This window comes from Columba livia, chromosome 6 (genome assembly GCF_036013475.1).
Source record: "Columba livia isolate bColLiv1 breed racing homer chromosome 6, bColLiv1.pat.W.v2, whole genome shotgun sequence".
Taxonomy (NCBI): domain Eukaryota; kingdom Metazoa; phylum Chordata; class Aves; order Columbiformes; family Columbidae; genus Columba; species Columba livia.
This window is the reverse complement of record NC_088607.1, coordinates 18,327,697-18,350,601: the sequence shown is the minus strand read 5'-3', so window position 1 is coordinate 18,350,601 and position 22,905 is coordinate 18,327,697. Positions and strand designations below refer to the sequence as shown.

General features: G+C 42.2%; 1 protein-coding gene across 2 annotated transcripts; it reads right to left on the bottom strand.

Moving 5' to 3' along the window:
* Window positions 1-266: 266 nt before the first annotated feature.
* Window positions 267-22,590, bottom strand: ZNF488 (zinc finger protein 488). 2 transcript variants are annotated; one of them, XM_065067351.1, is made up of 5 exons: window positions 22,080-22,590; window positions 21,390-21,443; window positions 8,962-9,184; window positions 3,548-3,776; window positions 267-2,449 (listed from the first exon to the last, which is right to left on the bottom strand). In XM_065067351.1, exons 3-5 carry the CDS (start codon window positions 9,178-9,180, stop codon window positions 1,281-1,283), a joined length of 1,617 nt encoding a protein of 538 aa, XP_064923423.1. In that variant the 5' UTR covers window positions 9,181-9,184; window positions 21,390-21,443; window positions 22,080-22,590; the 3' UTR covers window positions 267-1,280. The 2 variants fall into 2 exon arrangements, with proteins under 2 accessions (XP_064923423.1, XP_064923422.1); XM_065067350.1 differs by lacking the exon at window positions 21,390-21,443.
* Window positions 22,591-22,905: the final 315 nt, after the last annotated feature.

The window sequence follows — 22,905 nt, the reverse complement described above, 5'->3', positions numbered from 1 at the left end:
ACTATGCTTGTCATAAGCTATCAAGAGCAAGTCCCTAAGTGGATTAAAGAAGTAATGAAAGGCTAGTTGGATGAGCTGCAGTAACAATAGACAGGGTTGTTGCTTCCCCTGCCCAGAGCAATATAATTCATCTGCCTCTGAGACTAAGCAGAGCTCAGACGAAAGGAGGCAAGAGAAAAATGTCTCATATGGACAGGCTACAGGGATAATTTGGCACCTTTAAAAAAAGCTGGAACTGGCCCATGTAGATACCAGAGAATAAATGATCTGGTTTAAAGCAATGCATTTAATGTAAGCCTGTGTCATCTTGTGAAATACATTCCTCTTCTACCTGTTAGCAGCACAGAGCCTATCTTTCACAATTAAAGCGTGCAGACCCTATCAGTAGCTAATAGTAACTCAAATATCCTAGTTGCTTCCTTTAGTATATCTAAAACCTGAAAGCCACAGGCTAAACTGTGCCCCATCAGATCTATATGCCTGCCAAAGTCATACAGATCTTGAAAGCACACATGAAGGCAGAATTTGTGCTTCCTATCTGCACAATAACATTGACAACAGGTCAAATTTTGATACAGATCCAGGTTGACTTGGCTTTGTAAAAGATATTTCAAAAGTGGCAGAACCTAGAACAGAACTCAGATATACTGATTTACAAGTCATGTCCTTTTTGGTCTTCTATTGATGATCACAAATTTCAGATAGAGTCTTAACTTAAATATTTTTCAAAGCCAAGGAGACATGAGATATAAGTTTTTTAGTCAGACTCACAAATCTGATAAGAGAGCTGATTCATCTTGCATAAAGGAGTAAGAGTCCACCAAAACTGCTAGAAACAGTATTCTCTTTTCTTTAAGCGTATGAACTCTCACTTTTTTAATACTTAAAGATTCCCCTTTTAATGAGATGGTTGTTATTTCTGTATTTACATTGTACTGCACAGACACCAGCAAATCAAATACAAGCAAAGAAAACTGTTTGCAAAACAATAATTTCCTTCCCAACTCTTTGCAAATTAATACTGCATGTGCATTCATTTCACTATTTTATTTCCTCAAAAATAGACTGAGAAGGGCTAGACTGAGTTTTCAAAACTTAAAACTCACTCAGGCTCTTGTAAATATTTTATATTTTTTGAAAAGCATCTATTATAAGTTATTGTAAACAGTGATTTCCTGTAAGAAATTAATGTAAACTCAAAAATAAATGGGTACAAGTGAATCATGTTCCCCTTCTTTACCCAACCTCCCAGTCCCTTGGTGACATCTATCTGCACAGCTCTAATTATGAGAAGTCATGTGCCGAGATAAATGATGGCGTTCTCGGAAGTACTCATGACAAATGGGACATGTTAGCTTCTCCTCTCGTCTTCTCTTGCACTGGGACTCAGTTGAGGAGTATTCTTTTTTGTGATGTGATCGCATGTGGAAGACTAAATCAGATGTCATGCGAAAGGACAGGTTGCATTTGGCACACCAGTTCTGGGCAGCCACTCCAAAGGACGTGAAGGTGGGAGGAAGAAGAGTCAAGGAAGAGGAGGAGGAGGACGAAGAAGTGGTTGTAGAGTTTTGTAACTGTCCTCCTGCTCGTTTGGGCCATGGCTCTGAGGTATATGGGAAAGCATTGCTCTGAGTGATGCTTGCCTGTAGCATCTGAGCATTACACAAATCACTGACAAAGAACTTGGAATTGAGAAGAGTGCTGCAGCACATGATGTCTGTGGTGGCAATCAAGCCAGACAGCTCCCCCAGGCTCTTTGCTGACTCACTCATGGGATGAGAAGAATTTATTGCAGCTCTTTCTGCAAGACACTTACTGGGTTTGCTGAAAGCACTCTTCTGTTCTCCTCCAGTTCTGGTGGGCCACACAAAGGAGAATGCACTACTGGAGGAGTTCAGCAACACTTCCTTGGATACCTGCTCTTTCCCAAGCGGGGCTGTGCCATCCTCCTGTTCTCGCTCTTTCAGTCTCTCATTTCTCAGCTTCTCCTTCATCCTCCTGACCTCAGTGAAAGCGCTCTGCTTCTGCTCTAAAGTATCCTTCCTAGCTGACTGCCTCCCTGAATTAAGCTTCCAGAAAGAACCAGCCAATGCATGCTCTCCCCCAACCTCTTCCTTGCCCCCACAGTTATGTTCCTCACTCAGATTATTGGTTTTCTCCAACAACACTGTTTTCCTGCTCCTGTTATTCTCAGCCTCTTCAGATTTTGTTCTCTTTTCTCCTATGAGACCATGGGCATCATCTTTACAAGCTGCCATTTTGACCTCTAGGTCTCTTGCCAGGCTGTGGAAATTTGTGGTCTGCTCAGCTAAGATGCTCTTTTCAGTCTTAGGGTCCTGGAAGTTTTTCCATAGCAGGGCACTCTTCTCAGGGACACATAGGAAGCGAACATGGGAGAGATAGGAATGCTCACATTTAAAGACTCGGTCACACTCTTGGCATCTCAGCTCTGCAGAAACAGACAACAGACAATGAGTTTTGCGAAGTTGTGATCATGAACAGACTCTGACTGTGTCATTGACACAAAAAAATCCCAAAACACGACCCTCCCCTGCCTTCACCCCGCCCCCTCCCCCCTCCCAAAAAAGAAAGCCCAGACAGAAACATTTATTGTGTCGTACAAGACTGTGTCATGGTAAAGCTAATGCCAGTGCAGAATCAGGCCCCTTTCTGCTACAGAAAATGGTTCATCCATATTTGCCTTCGTGTGCCACTTGCAAGAGGCTTTCATTTAGACTCTCAAGCTAAATTTGTATTACGTAAAATGGCCAGTACACAATTGTCTAGATAAAACCATATGGACTTTATGAGAATTTGAAGTCTAAACCCAGATTTGAGGCAATGCTTCCTAAGTCACTGGCTTTAATATAGGCTCAATGTCAAACTCTATGTACCCAAGTAATAAAGTTTGGAGTAAACAACAGCTGGAGTCAACCTTGTCATGGACCTGACAGAGGTTTGCTAGGTCTCTCCATAATCTACGTTTTAACTTTTCCAACAATTGCCAACTCAATTTCTTTTAGACAAATACATTTCTAGCCATATCTCACAATGAACATCATGCCCTTTTCCTTGCTTTTACTGTGTTCCATGCTAAATAGGAAGACTGTACTGTATGCAGTAGTTTGGGTTGTTATGATTTTTTTACAGTCCTGCTTATTTACAGGTTTAAAGCTGAACACTAGCCTGTACCTGATTCCTCAATGAGTTAAAGTAAGCATATTTCCAAATGATATTTTAGGCTTTTAGGATTCCAAGGTAGTCAGGTGCATAGACATCCATTACACAGCTCATCAATTTCAGCATTAATCCCTAGTGTACCATCCTCTCCTGGAAAGTAGCAATGAAAATGCTATTGAGAACCATAAATTTGTTCTTGCTCTCAGCCTCCAGTTCAATCTCAAAGAAGGTGGTCTTTTCTTTTAGCAAATCACCTAGGGATTTAGGCAGGTTTTATTTCCCATATTAAAAGATCACCCTATACTAAAGATGCTGCAAACTCATTTCAGTCCTCAGTGACCCCTGCAGCCAACAACTTAGTACTTACCATTCTGGGGACTCTGGGATTTTATCTCATTGAAACCCAAGAGTCTGGAAAGCTCCTCATCATACCAGACAAGCAGCTCCTCATTTTTTTTTATTTTCCTAGTAGAGCGGTAATATAACTGACTGTTTTCCAAGTAAGCTTCCAGGTTCTGCTCCTTGCTATTGGCAGCTGCTTGTACAAGTCTCATCCAAGGCAATCCCAAGGGACTGTGCGCAGATGTAACATCTACCTGTGAGACGGGACACAAAAAAAGGAAGTTCCAGGTCTTGGGACCCAAAATAGACTTCCACCAAATTCAAGAGCAAAGCCTGTTTTCTGCCTCACACAGAGCCAGTATGCAAAAGCTGTGAGCCCAATTCATACACCAGCATCAACAAATTCAAAGTCCTCACAGGGCTAAGGCTTCCCCTGTGTGAGTGCTGAGAGTTCTGGGAATGCAGCTGCATAGGAGGGAGGAGGAGACACTGCTGTTCCCACGCTACCTCCTGGGGCAGTGCCAGGCATGGTATCTGGCCAGTCTCCAGCCCACTCTGCATGTCCTCTGTCTGATGCAGGTTGTCCCATGCGACTTTGCCAGGTGGGGATCACAGATATATGGAAGGTGTGCTCCTCTGTAAGCAGAGGTCTCAATCCCGTGGTAAAATGGAACATGAGTCAGGAGTGCTGTTGCCTGGGGGAGTGTGAGATGCACAGACCCCCGGATCAGTGCAGTGTGAGCCCAGAAATGAACACACACTCTGGGCAGTTGCACATGGATATGGATATGGATACAAGAGAATATAGATCAGGACGTGCACAAATAACCTTGGGTTTTTTTGATTCAACACCTTAAGGAGACAACATGTGCATATATAACTGTTTTGCTAGATTACATAAAAATTAGATTTTAATAAATACAAAGCACTTAAATTCTCTCTTTCCTTTTTCAGAAATAAAATGACATATTCCTATTCCTGCCTTTGATAAATTGATTACATTCATTTCAGTGTATCTGGACAGATAAGAATCCATCAGATGAATTATTTCTGAGAGCAGCAAGTGGCTGATTTATTTTCAGTATGTGTGCATTCAGAAATACCAATCAGATTAAGTTCAAAAATGTTGTTAGGTTGCAAGGTCAAGCACTCCAAAATTAAAAAAATAGTATTAAGTCTGCTACTCAAATTAAATTTCCTCTCTGTGTCTGTATTACAGCATTGTCCTCAATCACTTGCACTCCTTTCTCTGAGTCCTCACAGGTTGACCATGCTCTGGAAATAATAGAACTATAACCGTTTGCCTTTGTCTCCCTCATTCAGTGTGTGTTGCTCCTATCTTATTTACTTTATTTGATTTGCTAGGAATAGGGAATGATTTATTTCTTTAGAGGTTTTTCCTTGGTGTTTACCACAGCAGATCTACGTCCTCTGCAACATTTGAAAGATGGAGAAGACTTTCATAGCTTGGAGGCTGAAACACAGAGTGATCAAGGGCAACATTTACACACATAAAAAGCCTCAGCTAATTTTTGAAGTACTAAGTCATTCTTTAGAAAGAAGTTTGGAAATGAAAAATATCCACTGACAAGTATGATCTAAATTTCACCCCAAGCAATGTATAGCTCTTTGTTTTCCACTAATTGCAGGGCAGACATTCATTGGTGTTGGGTATCAGAAACAATATTTTGGCTATTTCTTTCCCTGTTTTTAACTCTCTCTATTACCTACCATGAAAAGTATGACTACATTAGTAGTTTAAATACCAAGCATGAAACATTAAGGGACCATTAGGATAAGAATTAATTACTAGAAGGGAGAAAATAAATTAGCATGCCCTGCAACTGGATCTCTCTAAATGCCATGGTAATTAACAACGACTGAGAAATACAAAAGTCTGACAGTGACACAAGCACACCCACCCACACACAGTGGTTGTAACTAATAGCTATGTCAGGGCTGTCATTTATTAGTTTCTGTGTTTCAGAAATACTGAGCATCCACCCAGTGCTCTAAGCAAAGTCAAAGGGAACACAGCTCCTCCAGGAACTAAGCCTCCCAGGAAGGAGCTGAGAGAGCTTAAAGAAAGTGGGGAGGAATAAAGGACAGAACATAAGATCTGGGTGCTGTCAACTAGAAGCATATGCCAGCTTTAGTTTTTCCATGTGTTTAGAGAGACTACAAACCCTGCCAGTCCACCTTCTTCTGGAGATGACAATCCCTCAGATGAATCCTTTGCACATATATATGAAGTAAAGGCTTCAAAGCCCAGCAGACTAAATCACAGCTGGGCTATGGAAGAAACCTGGCTTCCCTGATGGAGGCTGGAGGAAAAGGGAGAGAACAAATCTCTTCCTTGGAACCCACGAGAAGCTGTAAGGGACAGAGGAACTCAGTGGAATGGATGGCTTTGTAAGGGACTGGTTTGCTTTCTTGGGCTAAATGAAAAGAACTACCTGTGCCCATGGTTGCCAAGGTATTTTCTTTGCCCAAGCATACAAATTGACAGAAGAAGCTCAGATTAGGGTCTCCAAGAGAGCAAGAGAAAAAACGTAGAGCTCCCTTTTGGACTAAACATAAAAGCCCAAGATGAGGAAACCCTTGTTAGAAATAATGTTCCCCAAAGTCTTGCAGGAGTGATGCCGAACTATGGTGAACATGAACTCAGCTACAAAGAATTCACCTTACCAAATTTCTGCCTGTATGTATTCTCTTTGCACCACAGCCAGCATATCAAACCCCATGTTATGTTTTGTGCCTCAGTGCCATAATAACAACATAGAATCGTGACTGAATTGTTAATTAATTATCTACACACAGAGTTAGGAGCTTAACAATAGTTCCTGATTTCTAGAAGGTTTACTTTTAATTATGAGCAGCCAACAGGATATGGGACCACCAACTGCAGCTGAAACCATTACTTGCACAGAGTGTGATGCATTTACTGCCAAAAGACAGAGATCTGAGCCAACTCGGGCATCCAGTTTTATGGCTGCATAACAATTACTTAGTTTAAATGGAGCAAAACACTAAAACCATCCCTCTGGAGGGCTCTTCCAATATAGAAACCCTTCAAGCTTCTTTCTTGAGTCTACAGTCATTCCAAAACTCCCAGGAGAAATACAGAAATATTCCATAAATAAAGCCTTGTTTCAGAAGAGATCTTTCTCCAAAGAGCTTGCAGTTCTCTTGGACTACTGATAACACTGTCAAAGCAAGCAAACTGGTGTCAGAGTGTCAAATAAATAGCCAGAAAAACTCTGAACCCTCTTCTCTGTCTTAATTTGTTTAAAGCAAAAGTGGCAAACAGGTATCTTCGGACAGCTCCATCTTCCATATTACACATATTACCTGGGATTTCTCTCCTCCAGAGTACAGAAATCTTAGCAGAACATGGATCTCTCCCAGATCCATCCATGCCATAGCATGTGGGAAATCTGCTTGCTTCACATTGTAAAACACTTCTTCTGTATCTTCTTCTAGACCAACAATGACTGAAATGTACTCCAAGACCCAGAAAGCCAAGATAACAGGTCAGCATGAGAATTGCCCAGATGAAAATGCTAAGATAAGCAGTGGCTAAGGAACAAAAAATCTGGGAAATAGAGCTGGAGAGTTAACACTATCACAGTCCTGGGGTTTCTGACTTTCCCTACAAGACAGTTCCTTTCGTTTCACAGACTTATCTCTGTGGCTTCTCTACAGTGATTCAAAAGTGCAGGTGTAACAAAGGCTGACCTATCTAAGGTAACTTTAGGAGGTTCATGTACTAATAGCAAGCTTGGCTTGGACAAGTGTACTCTACGCTGGGTTAAGAACTGGCTGGAGGGCCGGGCCCAGAGAGTGCTGGTGAATGGGGCTGCATCCAGCTGGCGGCCAGTCACTAGTGGTGTTCCCCAGGGGTCAGTGTTGGGTCCAGTCCTGTTTAACATCTTTATTGATGATTTAGACGAGGGGATTGAGACCATCATCAGCAAATTTGCTGATGACACCAAGTTGGGAGGGAGTGTCGACCTGCTGGAAGGCAGGAGGGCTCTGCAGAGGGATCTGGATAGACTGGAAAAATGGGCTGATTCCAATGGGATGAAGTTCAATAAGGCCAAATGCCGGGTGCTGCACTTTGGTCACAACAACCCCCTGCAGCGCTACAGGCTGGGCGCAGAGTGGCTGGAGAGCAGTCAGACAGAAAGGGACCTGGGGGTGCTAATTGACAGGAAGCTCAACATGAGCCAACAGTGTGCCCAGGTGGCCAAGAAGGCCAACGGTATCCTGTCCTGTATCAAAAACAGCGTGGTCAGCAGAACAAGGGAAGTGATCCTTCCCCTGTACTCTGCATTGGTGAGGCCACACCTGGAGTATTGTGTTCAGTTCTGGGCCCCTCAGTTCAGGAAAGACATTGAAGTGCTGGAGCGGGTCCAGAGAAGAGCAACACGACTGGTGAAGGGACTTGAACATAAGACCTATGAGGAGAGGCTGAGGGAGCTGGGGTTGTTTAGTCTAGAGAAGAGGAGGCTTAGAGGTGACCTCATCACTCTCTATAACTACCTGAAGGGAAGTTATAGCCAGGTGGGGATTGGTCTCTTCTCCCAGGCAGTTAGCAATAGGACAAGGGGGCATGGGCTTAAACTCTACCAGGGGAAATTTAGGCTGGATATTAGGAAGAAATTCTTTACAGAGAGAGTGATCAGGCATTGGAATGGCCTGCCCAGGGAGGTAGTGGACTCGCCGTCCCTGGAGGTTTTTAAACTGAGATTGGACATGGCACTTAGTGCCATGATCTAGTAAACGGACTGGAGTTGGACCAAGGGTTGGACTCGATGATCTCTGAGGTCTCTTCCAACCCAGTCGATTCTGTGATTCTGTGATTCTGTGATAAGTTTTGACTGCCTGAAGACTGTGTGAACTAGTTGCCTCACCAATATCTTCCACAGTTCATATAGCCTGTGCTGGATGAACACTGCCATTGTGGTTTCACTTTTATGGATAACTAATCAAACTGGGTTAACATTTGCCCAAATTTCTCAATAAATGCTGTGAATGTACCACCTGCATAAGTCAGTGCAGTGCCACAGTCTTCCCTCTGCACTCACAGGGCTGTCACACCTCCTGATAAGCCTCCTTTGTAAGGAAAAAACTGAGTGTGAATTTTCTAAACTATCTGTCCCTCTTTCCTCCTGTTCTCTATCAGTGCTTAAGCAGGTCATCAATCATCAGCACAGAAATGGGACATTGTATTTTTCCTGCAAAGGAAGCAGTTTTCACTGAGATCCCTCCAGCCCACATCTCGTAAATCAGAAATGCACTGGCTATCTCCCACCTTTGAAGGAGCTGTTAGTTGTGCTGAACAAAATAAAAGTCTACTCTTTGGCAAAGTTACCTCCTCATGGATGGTGTAACCCATTTTTTATGTGATTCACATTAAATGCTGCTTTCTCCTACCTTAAACACATAGTGGATGTTCCGCCGATCAGAACACTTGAGAGCAATAAAAGCTACAGTGTCCAGCAGGGTGTTCTGGAGCATGCATGGTCCAAAAACAACTTCTTTGGGAATGTCTTGTGTGGTATGAACAGTAGCCAATGTGTCCGGAAAGTGGTTATGCAGAAGTTTGTTGTCACTTGTCCAAAGAAATTTAGGCAAAGATGTAAGTTCCATCATAAACCTGTAAAATAAACAAGAAATTGCATTTGAAATGGAGACAGAAATGGAAGAAGGCAGCACTACTTACAATAAAAGGACTTCCGGGAGCTTCAGGTGAATTATAAGAGCATGCCAGGACATTGTTGGTTAAGGAGTTTACAGCTTTATTATCATCCAGTTCAAAAAGAGAAGAATAACTTTTCACTAAACCAAAATCTTAGGTTTGTAAACAAATTAATTACTCTTTTCTAGAATAGGCAGACACTCTACGAGTTCAGCTCCTCCTACACTGCTACTGTCTGCAGCCAGGAATTAGAAGCTTTGGGAACAGTAAGCAAAATTTTCAGTAAATGGAACTCAGCATACACTTGTTCAGCGCATTCTCAGATACCCTTATTTATTAGCAGTAGTTCACAGAAGCATCAAGAAAAGTAGAGAACAATAACAACAACAAAAAAAGGCAAGCACTTCATGAAATGTGTTTTGAAAAAGCTGTGCTTTTTCATTTGGAAGTGCAACATCATTCTAGCTTCTGGTTAAGTCGGTACAAAACCAGGAATAACCTGAGTCCCGGATCTATCCAACATGAATGCACAAAATCTGTGGAGATTCAAAAAAAATATTATTTTCATCCCATCTCAAGATATAGATGAGATCTTGCTTAGCCGCTTTTGCTGGGAAGATCAAATCATATTACAATTCTTTGTATGGTGATACTCTTAGCATAATGTTAGTAGAGTTTGCTGTCTTTAGAGGATGAATTTTCCTGCCCTGAATGTAGAATATTACATTTTTCAGAGCAGAGGTTATTTCTGCAATATGAATCATAATCTGAGAACTCTGTATGTAGTGAGGAGGCAGGTTTGAGTTATTTTTCATTCTAAGCTTCTCTAGGATTTTAATAAAGATATTGCCATCTCCTGCTCCCAGCTGGAGGTCATGCAAAACCCCTCATTTATGCCATCAAGAGCTGGATCAGGTCCATTAGGCAGGGAAAATTAAAGAGAACAGCAACAAGCCCTGAAGAGTCCTTAGCCTAATAAATACTGAGATGGAAGGGCTGAAGATCCAGTCTAATCTTCTCACTCTCTGCCAACAGAATTGATTTGTTACTCACTGACTCATGACTTAAACTGAAGTGATATGAAGTGCTCAGGAGAGTTGCACTGATTTAACTAAATCAGTTTCCAAATCAGTACAGTTAATCCAGTATAATTTCTTCCTGGTAGGCAAGGTCTAAGGCCCTACTCTAAAAATATTAAAATACATGGCTACATATGCAGTAAACATCTGAAGAATGAGGGCTTAAACCAGCCACCCAAGGAAAAGAGTGGGAGGTAAAAGGGTGAAAAAAAAAATGGTCAAATGGTTTGCCAGAGATTAGTCACTTCGAGGAGGATATAATGGGTCTATGCTTTATGTTAATGATGAGTTTCATTGCCTGGCTTCCCAATGATCTCCTAGATTTACTGTTGGTGGGATAACAAGATGATGTGAACTATGTGTACAATTGTACAATACGTAGGAACTATCTAAATACATACAATATATTCATATGCATATATGTTTCCATTTAAACTACACTGATTTTTAATAAATAGAAACAGTCAAGGCCCATTTATTTTAAATTATACTAAAAGTTCCAGATGGTCAGAAAATAAATTTGATATCTAAAGTGCTTAAAAGTCTCTCTAAATAGGAAAAGGTTTAGAAACAAATTAGAACTTGACCCAGTTCCTTTTCTCAAGAATTCACATTCGGGAAATTCCTAATATCTTCTGACATTATTTTACTTATCCACTTATGACTGTAGAAGGCAAACTCCTCTTACTAAGATTTCCTTTCCTGTGAAATTCATCTGAATTTAACTATGTAGACTAGGAGAGTTCTGTGCCTTGGCACTCTGGTGTCACTCTGGAGAACACAGGAATCCAGGGCCCTCAAAGCTGAGTTTTCAATGGGGAAGGATGCTGGATTTGAGCACACACACTTCTAGGAAGAGAGTGGATGCTACCTGTGTGCAGTCAGTCTCTTCCTCCAGAAATCTCAGACCAAGCGCAGATAGGAAGGTCTGAAGAAGCTACACACCCTTCCAGCTAGCTACTACTGCCTGCTTCTTCTCTCTGTTTCAGCAGCTTTCAAATAGCTATTGTAAACCCAACCCTAACAAGTATCATTTCTCCAGACTGAAAATGTGTGGATACCAGGAAAAAGCCTAAGAATTATGTGTAACAGCACCACCTAGTGATCTTTGCCATAATATACGTCATACGTCCTGGAGAAAGACAGGGAGGCAGGACATGCTTTAGCATTGTTACCTCACTCTGGTTTTATTACCTGCAAGATGGATCTGCAAACATCAGCTCCCAAACCACACCCACAGCTCACACCTCCAGCCCAGGCAGCACTTCTGACCTCCTTAGTGAAAGTCTCAATTGTTCCCAGCAATATGTGTGCTGCTTGCTGTGTTACCTAATCCCCTGCCCCAAACCCTGAATAAGGAAAGGCTTCCACACACCCAGGGGAAGGGCAGGAAATAATTGATCCCCTGGGCATAGGAGTCTCTGCCTGTATGCACTGCCCCACAGGCCTGCCTGCAGGCTAATCCTCCCTTCTGGGGAGGGGAAGGAAAGCCATCCCTCCTCATTAGAAGCATTGCCCTACAGCAAAGGTATCTGGCAAATATGGGGCAAATAAATCAATATTTATTCTTCAGTAAATAAATCAGTATGCGTGCATCTTCAATATCGTTTAATTTGGCTAGATTGATGGAATATAGGAAATGCAGGTTAACAAGGAGTATCAGATACTTTCTAACAGATTTTGCCCCCGTCCAAATGCAAGCATCCCTCAAACTCAATATGCCATTACAGTTTGTTTATTTCTAAGTGACTTGTAAATTAGTCAAAAATCTGTGGTGGGCAAAAGAAATCCCTCAAACTTACAGGCATGAATGCCAAAGTCTCAAAATACTGCCTTGTCTGCTGTGGTTGCATTCAACTTTTGCACAGAAGGGTCAACTTTGTGAAAAGTTATGTAAAGGATGTGCCGTGTGTACATGGCACATCAGCTTGTTACAGTCAGCCTTGCCCCAGAAGCTTTTGGCATGGGCAGATCACTTTCTTCAATAATCTGTCGAATGCACCATCTAGTGTAACATCTAGGTATCACACAGTGTCCCATGACAAAGTGACAGCAGGACATCTCCAGAGTCCCTGGTGTTGCTGGCCTGTTGCACCACCACATCTTCTTAGCATCCTGTCAGGCATGAAACACTTATCTCATGAGTGGGTCATTCTCCCTGCATCCCTCTGCTCAAACAGGAGACTAGGTGCCTCCAAAGGTACTGGGTATTTTAGGATTGGGTCATGATTATGTCAGGGAGGCAGTGTAGTTTAAATTCACAGCATTCTCTTTTTGAAACAGAGAGGGTAGGCTGTACTGGTACTCGGAGTGAAGAGTGGTGATATTCTGCAACATCTTTAAAAGGAAAAGGATAAATCTGTTTTTTATGTTCTCCAAACAGCATGAGAAAGCTTTACCCTCTGCACAGGTGAGCCTTCCACTTGTGTTACAGAGGCAAGTTCATCATCTGAGGGGTAACAGCAAGCAAGCATGACTGTACTGCTTTCAAAAATTAGCTGCTACCTCTGCAAAGGGGTGTGCTGCATCCTACTGGCTTTCCAACATGGATCAGCACTTGCTCAGAGGCCTCCACTGCAAAGTGCAGATTCATCCACAGGACAGCACTGGAACAAGTCTTGCGTCCTGCACAGGTGAGGGGCAGTAGGGTGTTCTCTGGTAGCCACAGCTCTTATCTTGAAGAACTGATATACTGCCCTCCTCAAAAGACTGAGTCTTGAAACATGACTTGAGAGGAGAGAGAGAAATTGAATTGATTTACTTTCTGGCAGCAAAGGAAACACAACTAAGAAGCTGCAGGGAGATAAAACAGCCACCAACAACAGAAGTAAGAGGTGACAGGGAGCTAAATATCTACAGAAGCTTTACAGGTATCACTGCAATATTATGGCTGGATTGTGCAACTCAGCAGCTGCAGCATAAAAGAAGATAACCCCATACACATGCAGACAACCTAGGCAATGTATTTCTACATAGCAGGCTTTTAAAAACTGCTTTTTAATTATTATTGCTGTTAAAGAAACATATCAGGCTGCACGGCACTTTTTAAGAAAGTTTGCTAACATAGATCTTACCTTTGTCCCATTAGTTTGAGGATGGTAGTATCTGGGAAATGAACGTGAATGTGCCTTCTCAGCAAAGCTCAGGGGAGTTTGGCAGTTTCACAAGCCTAAAACTGCCCAATGCTCTTTCTCAATAAAGTCCAGTAAAATATTCTTTGACACTTTATGGGAGCAAATCTCAACAAGGTATGGACCCTAATCAGCTCTGCTCTTTTCAGTCCTGCCACCACTCATTCTAAACCCAGAGACAGCCAAGGAATGACTGCATACAAGGTCAGGTCTGACTGCTGCCGGAAAGCCATCTGCTGGATTCTCTGAGGGGCTCAGCAGACATTTGACTACACTGTGGCACCGTGCAGGGCAGAAGGCTTGCTGCATAACAGTCAGTGCAACCTCATAGCTTGAGAGCGCCAGCAGAAAGATTAGCATTGCTGAAATATAGCAGCACCACCTGGAGAGCTTAAAACAGGTGGCAGAAATAAGCTAGAACAAAATAAGATCATGTGTAAATAGTCCAGAATATAAATCTGAAACACCTCTCAATGTGGATGGAAGTTTGATTGAGATCTAGACTAACCTCTACATGTTTTCCATTCGGCTATAATATAAAGAGAAATCTTCATCCACAACCAAGAATCGTTGTTTTTTTGCAAAACTTTCCTTCATTTTCAGGATCCTCAGTCCTGATCCTGAACGAAAATTCTACACCAGCCCATGAACCCAGTACTTGATCTCTTGTTTAATTCTAAATCTGTTTTCAATGCAGATCTCACATATTTGCCAACAGTCTTCAATAAAAAGTCACACTTACTAAGAATGTACAAATGGAGTCATAATGAGAAATGGAGAAAGTATACTAGAATTCCTGGCATTTTCTTCAATGGACTGAAGTACGTGAATTGCTCACATTCTTCATAGTGAGTGAAGGACAGAGAAAATTATAACAGGATTCTCCAAGACTACACCTAATCAATTACTCCTGTCTTATGTTATTGATTTCCACATTTTGGCTAGCTCATTTAAGGAGCAATAATTCTGGCATGCTCCCATTTCTTATAGATTTGCTAGCTGTCAAACATCTGAGTAATGCATTCTTCTACTATAGCAAAGTTTACAGAACTCTGTCATAAGCCTCTTTGTGAAGGTCATATCTTCAGCTCTGTACCATGCAGGCAATGATATGCTTGCCTCAAACTGCTAGCGCTGGGAGTGCCATTGCCTCCCAGGGACATGATCCCCCTCATGCAACATAATCCTGCTGTTCTCACCCATGTTCTGCATAAGCAGTTCCTATCCCTCCGGGCTCACCCACACACATCTCTGAGAGGGTGAAATGAGATTAATATTTATAGTCCTCTAAGAAGCACATTAGAGTCAGATCACCTGTTAGACGATGAGTACTCTCCATATTTTATCTGTCACAGATGTGAATTCTTCATATGGATGAGTTTAGGGACTTGCTATTTAATGGACTTTTCATCCCCCAGAGAGTATCTGATACACATATACCATGTCCCTGAGTGATGGATTTTGCATCTTGATTTCTGAGAAGTGTGACAGATCTGTCAAACAACAAGTACCTGTGGGCAGGCAACTCCCTATGGATTATGCAGTTGTGGATGTTCCATCAAAAAGCACACAAAATAGATGGTGCTTGCAGCAACTGCTCCCTGCCTGATTTTTTCCAGAAGCAGCACACGAATTGCTAGTCATCTTTTGGTTTCCTGAACACTCTTCCAAGCTGGAACCCTTCTCCTTCTCTCTCCCCATCTCCTAGCACTTGCGTATCATCCCATTAAGTAACTAGGATTACAGTTTCAGCATCCCTGAAAAACTTTTATGCAGTTCCCTCACCTCATGAGAAAAATATGTTTCTAGAAAGGGGAAGTGAGAGAAGGGCACAGCAACAGTTCTGAACTAATTTTCAGATCCCTGATTTTCCACTATATGACCTTCAGATGTCACTGCAAGCTTTTTATAAATGTCTAGAAATATCCAAATGTAGAAAGACCAATTTGAGCAAGCCCTACCTCCTATTTTCGTAGGACTTGGCCTGATTCTCCTTGCCACAGTGACGATGTTGAACTGTGGCATCGCTTGGAATTTCTTGGTCATCATAAAAGCACTGACAGCCTTGTTTAATATTATGATCTATTTTGCAAGTGAGAAGGAAACAAATGAACCACCTTTGCAAGAGGAAAACCTTTTCAGTTAAAACTTAATTAGCTAGATGAGCTCCTCAACGTCATAAATGGAAGAAGATGATAAAAATTGTTTCTCTTAAATTAATTTGATTTTTTAAAGATTTCAATAGCTTCTTCTATTTCATCTTTACTTTCCATTTTAACTGTGGATTAGCTTGCATATATTGATTTCACTTGTGAAGAAATTACCTTATTTAGGATAAAAAAAAGTACAGAAGTTATTCATAAAAACTAATGAAAATATTGGATCCTGAAAAGCATCATCCCAGTCTCCCCAACAATTTTTACATCAACTCCAGAGTGAGGATTAATGTAAACAGTATAGCTCTACATTTGTCATGTCAACTAAACTGAAAGGAAAAAAAAATATTACATATTGGAGCCATCATTTCCTTCACCATTTTTCTTACTACTGTCTACTGAAAAGTGTGACAGCATTTTTCCTCAAGTGCATAACCTGTGACTTTTTGCCGATGTGCTCCTGTGTCCACTGCCAAAACTGCCTTTGATTGCAACAGGAGGTCTGTTGGTCTGAGGAATCCATGACCAGACATGCAGTGTCACACGTAATAAACTACAGATATTAAAGGAATTGAGCTGATGCAGACAGAGTGCTTCTGTCTGCAGCATTTATTATTATCTGTTGTTATAAGGAACTGAGGATTCTTAACACATGAAGGGAATTCCAAGGGAATCAGAGATGCAAAAGTGAGAAAATTCATTTACTGGGTTTTATAAATTTGCTTTCCTTCTATGCAATGTTTTGTTCTTCTTTTTTTTTTCTTTTTAATAATTTGAGTTGTGAACTGCAAAGGAGAACAATCAAAACTAAAACTGAAGGAAACTGGCAGGAAATCAAATAAAGGAAAGGAGAATTATTGTTTTAAAAGATAAAATAAGTAACTCCAGATTCCCGCAAAAAAAAAATCCTGAAAGAAACTGCAACCCATTTCTTAAATCTATTAAATTACAAGCTGAAAAGCTCCTTTTAAAGCATGAGAAGTCTAAATGAGTTGTTTCTTTTAGCTCACTGCCGCTGCCAGACAGAGCTTCTCTGCATTAGCTTGGGCAGAGGTCTGGGAGACATTTGCTTTTGGGCATGAAGTGCTTCCTTCACACCTTTACTGGTGAAAATCCCTCATACAGCCATTAGATCCCAAGTAGAGAATACCAAAGCCTTGGATTACCTTAGAAAGGAAATCATTGCTGTTGACTTTAAGAAAGAAAACTAGTTACATGTCACTTTTTTCTGAGTCTGTCCATCTTTGCAAAACAGCCCATGAACAATATTTCTTGAATTTCTGAGCTCGGAGTATGCTGTTTCATCCTCCCATTTTCACTGATGGCAAATTTGGATTCCAGCAATGATTCTGCATAGAAGCAAAGGGGCAGCTGATACAAAGAGGTCCTTTACCTGCCAGTGAGCCACTTCCCATCTATGTGTTAAGAACGGCCCAATTAGCACTAATAAAGTAACTGCGATAATGATAATAAAACCTGTAGAGACTGAAATTTATTTGCTGTCCACGGCTACAACTGATGCACTCTCTTCTCGATTCCTCATAGCCCTTGATGTACTGCTGCTCTGAACATATCCCCTGTACTCCTGGGATGATTCAGTCCCTGTAGCTTGCCTGAGCTAAGCAGCTGGGAAGAAGCAGAAATAAATACAACTATGCACCAAGGAGGAATTTGCTGACTGCAGAGATGAACTGAATCTAAAGAGAGTGGAATAGAATTGGGACTGAACTATCCTGATTCATGAAAATTATTTTCCCTTGTAATTCCAGGCACCCACAGGTTTCTTTAATTGTACTTTCTTGTACAGAAGCTGCACAACTCTGACCTGACAAGCCCCTAAAAATAGTGAGTAGAAACAGGGAAGCTCACTGCCTGGCATGCCCTGAAAAGACAATGAGGCAGCTCAGAGTGAAGAGCTTAGTATCTATCTGAGCTTCCAAAAAGTGGCCCCTTCTGGAGTGTGAGTTCAATCTGGAGGTTTTGTTGTGAATAAGAGACCTCCAAGGTGGTGCTCAGAATTCTGTTGTATCCTCATGATACCTTCCGGGACCAGTTCTCCACTTCTCACTATTTTAAGGCTTTATGGTCTTCAGACTACTTTCCATCACCTGAAATCTCAGTACATGCAATGTAAGCTGACAGCTCTTGCTGAACCATCATTATATCTTGGATGGATATCCAGCCTAGAGAATCACGAAGCTTCCAAATCCTTTTATTATGAACAAGCTCTCAGACTTCAGTGGGAATAATGAAGAACACAGAGCTAAAATCCCTGCTTGGAAATGAGTAAATACCTCAAGCTCCACATCTGCATTAAACAAGTCTTGTAAAATACAGGAGCCATTTGGAAATGCAGATTAAAAGAAAATCTTTCAAGGTCCTTTGTATTTTCCCTAAGAATAGTGAAAGTTGAAGTAGGGTCTCTCCTGATACATGGTAGATGTCCCACAAACATGCAGAGCTACCTCTCCAAAGTATACACAGATTGAGTCATTCCTCCAAGACTACCAGAAGGATGCAAGTCCCACTGCTTACCTGAAGCCCAGAAACAAAATGCCTGGGACTGAGCATCAGATCTAGCATGATGAGAAAATAACAGAGATTTGAAGTACCAGTAGAGTAATTTACCCTAAGCCCCACTGACTTTCAAATGGCAGCTCAGCACCACACTTCCCTGTGTTCTTAGGAAAATTCCACATTGAACACCCATTTCTACTGCCACCATCTTCCATGGCAGGAAATGGGGTTTGCAGGAGAGGAATGGACTACACCACATTGCATGGAAGCCTGGATAATACTGATCTGCTGGGAGGTGTGATGCAAGAGTATCTGCACAGCTCCTCATGAAACCTCTTTGATTTAGCAGACCTTGTAGTAAACTGGAGGTTTTCAGTGTGGCAGAAGGTGAGCGACAGTCACTGAGGTCTCTGTCCCACACCTCCCAGTGTTTGAATACAAGAAGTGCAGTGCAGACCCTAGGAGGGCTCCTGATGTTTCAAGGTGGACAATGAGCAACAATAATACCGTGCTGTCCTAACCTGAAAGGATGAAATATGTTTATTTTCTGCTATCCCAGTGGTTCAGACAGACTGGGTCTGGGAGTTTGGCTCTGTGATTCATAAAATGCCAATACTCCTTTCCAGTTGGTTTGCCCCAAAGGCAGAATTAGTGCTTCTGTCTGGCACTGCATCTTGATCTAATGGATCCTGCTGGATGGTACTGGCTTGTGCAAGTCATTCATAAGTCAGACAATCCACCTGTGGATAAAAAGGAGTTGACTGCAGCTCTGTGGTTTGCTGGCTTTCAAAAACTTCAGTTTTGTGTGCAGGACAATATATTGAAGGGCTGGCTGTTCACTGGACCACTGTTGTTCTGTCTAATGGAAGCATTACTTTTATGCACCACTTTGTTCTCATGGTTTCAAAGCCTAAGATCTACAAAACAGGGTTCCTGTAGGATGAAGTGAGCATGTTTTAATTCTTCAGCCAGGCTTGGGGATTATCAGACTGTAAATGTTATGAATTAAGATAATTTCAGCTTCATAGTACATACAGTACACTATATGGATATATTTCACTTCAGAGCACATAGTATTGCAATTTCCAGATCTGCATTGTTCAGGTGTTCACCTCAGAGACTTGGTCTGGTTTCTGCTCCTGCTGCTCTGGCGTTGCTCACCATTCAGCAATAGACATAATGCCCAGCAATGTCACAAGGGACAACCAAGAAGGGAGAGAAAGCAGATGTAAAAATGCCTCTACTTTGCTCACACACAAAAAAGCTTACAACAAACATGCATTTTAAAGCAACAAAGTAATTCTATGGGAAGGGAACAGAGAAGACAACTACTCATCTGTCAACATAGTGTAAAAAAGTTACTTGTCACACAGATGATCCACTTTCAGTTAAATCCTTGTTTAAATCATGTAAATAAGAGCCCTGACCATGTGCCACCACTTCTGTTCTCACACAGATTTGCTCATTTATTCCTTCAGCCAGGCATCCATGCAGACAAAACCACCATTCCCTCTGTGTAACCACAGAAAATGGAGAAACAACCAACCAACACAATGCAAACACAACCAGACTGAAACAAACACAAACAGACTGAACCAAAATGTGTAACTTGTCAAAACAGTCACAAATCATTTTTCCTCTCTCTCCCTACAGGTCACATTCATGTCTACTTTTCACAAGTTCAAAGAAATTACGCTATCTAATTAAAGTTCAAGTTATATGAGGTACATTCTTCCTTAACAGCTGTGCTATTTATTTTCAGTCACTCTTGATTAAAAAAAAAAAAAAAAAGAAAAAGAAAAAAAGCTGTTATATATGTTCAATTGTTTATTTCTGACAGGAAACTAATATATTGGTGTGTAAGCACATACGTATATATATGTACACATACATATACACACATACATGCATTCACAGTGATTCATATAGCTATATATACAGCTATACAATAATTTGTGATTTTACATGTTCATCATCTATATTTGAAGATAAATATTTTTAAATTAAGAGCAGTCATGTTCCCATGGTTAATACCAGAGATTTCTTCAACAGTACCAAGTAACATTAACTTACATTTATCTTATTTACATTAATGCTAACCTACTTCAGAATGTCCAACTCCAATAACAGCATGTAACTGAGCTGAAGAACACTATGTAGTGTGAATTTGTGGGGAACAACATTAGCGACTTATTTTACACTACAATGAAGCAAAGAAACCTTTAAATGGAAAGATATTTTTGTAAATTAAAATATGCCTGACCTAAAATAATTTGTTTCTCAACAAATTACTTTGTTCTTTGACCTGGTGTTTATTAATAGAATTTGCAAGTAACATATAAGTGCACTGTAGGAAAATTATACTAGTTGATTCACAGTATTACACACATGAAAATATCTACATATAACATACTAGGATTGAGACAAGTAATTTATTCTGCAAAATCTTCCATACAATCTATAATTCTTTATACAGAACTTATTTTTGTACTTTCCCATTTGGTTTTATCACGTTTTGATAATAGAATATAAAGTAATGTTTTGATTTTACATTATATTTATATGGATATAAAGCTATATTCTTCTATGAGATGATATCTCTGTAGAGTTCTTTAAGGCAGCTTTGCTTTGAAATAGTGGAAGGTGCTTAAATATCAGCTAAATTTGCCTTTTCAAAGAGCAGTTTATGCTTCAGTGTAGTTTCACACATTAAAAGAAATAAATCTTAATATCTCAATCTTCCTACTATGTAAATAAATCGATCTCTTTAGTACCAATTATATTTTGTAAATGGTAAGAAAAGCTGTCAAGCACTAAATTTTATATTTTTAAAAAAACAAAAGTAAAGGATAGCTCCTGAGCAATAATTTATATACTAAATTCTAAATTTCATGCATGAGTGCAAATTCTTTTTATTTAAGAGCAACTATATTAAAAATACAAAACCATTTAAAAATCCTGAATTCTATCAAGTTATTATTGACATATCTTCCAACCAGTACTTGTCTGATCACAGAGTAAAGACATTCAAATGTTACAAGCATTTGTGGTGGACCGAGTTCCTACACAAACCTTTACATGGAAGGATTCGCAAATGTAAAGATCAGTGTGACATTTTAAAGTGACAACAACAGCAGCTTCTAAGTTGTTCAATCAGTAGGAAAATTCTGCTAACGAATATGGATATCTTCATATTACATACAAATAGAGAATAACAATGTGAGCTATTCCAAAGAAAGTTCATCAGTTTCTTAAAAGCAATTAGACCCTAAGAAAGTACCTAAAACCGCCACGATGCTGTGATCCCCTGTCGAAGTTGGAAGGTTGAGGAGAGCTGTAACCAATAAAGAGGGCAAGTGATGTTCGAGAGGTCTCGGCGAGAGAAGAGAAGCCGGAGGGAGGAAAAGGGCTACTATCTTCGGGGTTGCCGAGGGGGTGCCTCCTTCTCTCCCCTCCCTGAGCCGCCTCCGCATCGCCCCCCGGCAGCCCAGGGCCGGTACCCGCCGCCCGGGGGCTCTCCCCTCGCTGCCGCGTTGAAGCGGGCGGTGACACGCTCTGGGTTAAGCACTAGTCACCAAGGGGCTCCCCCGCACCCTCGCCTGCTCCCCGGCAAACCCCCCCCTGGGGCGGCCCGGTCCCGGCTTGCGGCAGCTTCCAGCGTTGCGGCAGCGCCAGGGCTCGTCGGGGACAACCCCCCGGGCCGCCTTTCCGCTCCCGCCGCCCCCTCGGTGCGCACCGGCCGCCGGCACCGCCTGAAACACCGCGACCCCTCGCTGCCCCCTTTACCGCTCCGGGAGGACAGCGCAGCGCTCAGCGACCGCTCAGTCCGGGTGGGCTGGAGGGAGGGCGCGGCTCTGCCAGCTTCGCCGCGCGCTGCCCAGCTCTGCCGACGGCAGGGTGACCGCCCCGGACCGCCCCGCCGGGCCCCTCCGCCGGCCACCGCGGCCCCCTCTGCCCAGGCCCCGCTTACCTGGGGGTCCCCTGCAGACAGGGGCTCTCCGGCACCGGGGCCCCCGCCGTTCCCCCTTCCTGGCGCAGTCCTCTCCCAGGATCCCGCTACGGCCGCGTCCCCGCAGAGCCCTCAACCCACCGCTGGGGCCGACCGGACTCCAAGAGCCGCGCCGGTAGCCCCCTGCAGCCGCACCGCCCCAGCACGGCAGCATCCTCCTCCCCCGCGACGGCTCCCCGCCCAGAGCAGACCCCGGGAAACGCCTACCGCAGCGCCTGCCCGCGGCCCCCCCGCCGGCACCGAGCCGTGCACCCCCCAGCTGTCCCCCTCTCCCGGTGCCCGCTGCCACCCCCGCCCGTGGACCCCTCCCCGTGGCAGAAGTCATCCCGGGAGCGGCTGCGAACCGCAGCGAGGGGGGCCCAGAAGGTGAACGGAATTTCCCCTTGCAACGGTACTTTAAAAAGAGGACTTTCTTTTAAAGTTGAAGGGGAAAACAAACATAACAAAAACACCTCCAAAGTCTTCCTGCCAGTTGTCCTTCAGGGCGTCTGACAACACTTTCGAATACAAGGCTGTTGTGGGAGTTGCAGATATTGACATGAACGGCTTAAAATTAAAATTACTGCTTCATAGATAGTACTCGCAGGATACAAAATTAGGAATTTGTTTGAGGTATGAAACGATTTGTGGCACAGCTGGTATGTAAAATAAAACCATCAAACGTCTTGTCATAATCAAATATTCCCTAAATCTGAACTAGCAACATTGCTTTTGAAAGATGTCGTTCCATATAAATGCCTTTAACGCCTGGTAGAAAAATCTTATGAACATGTTGACAAATGAAATA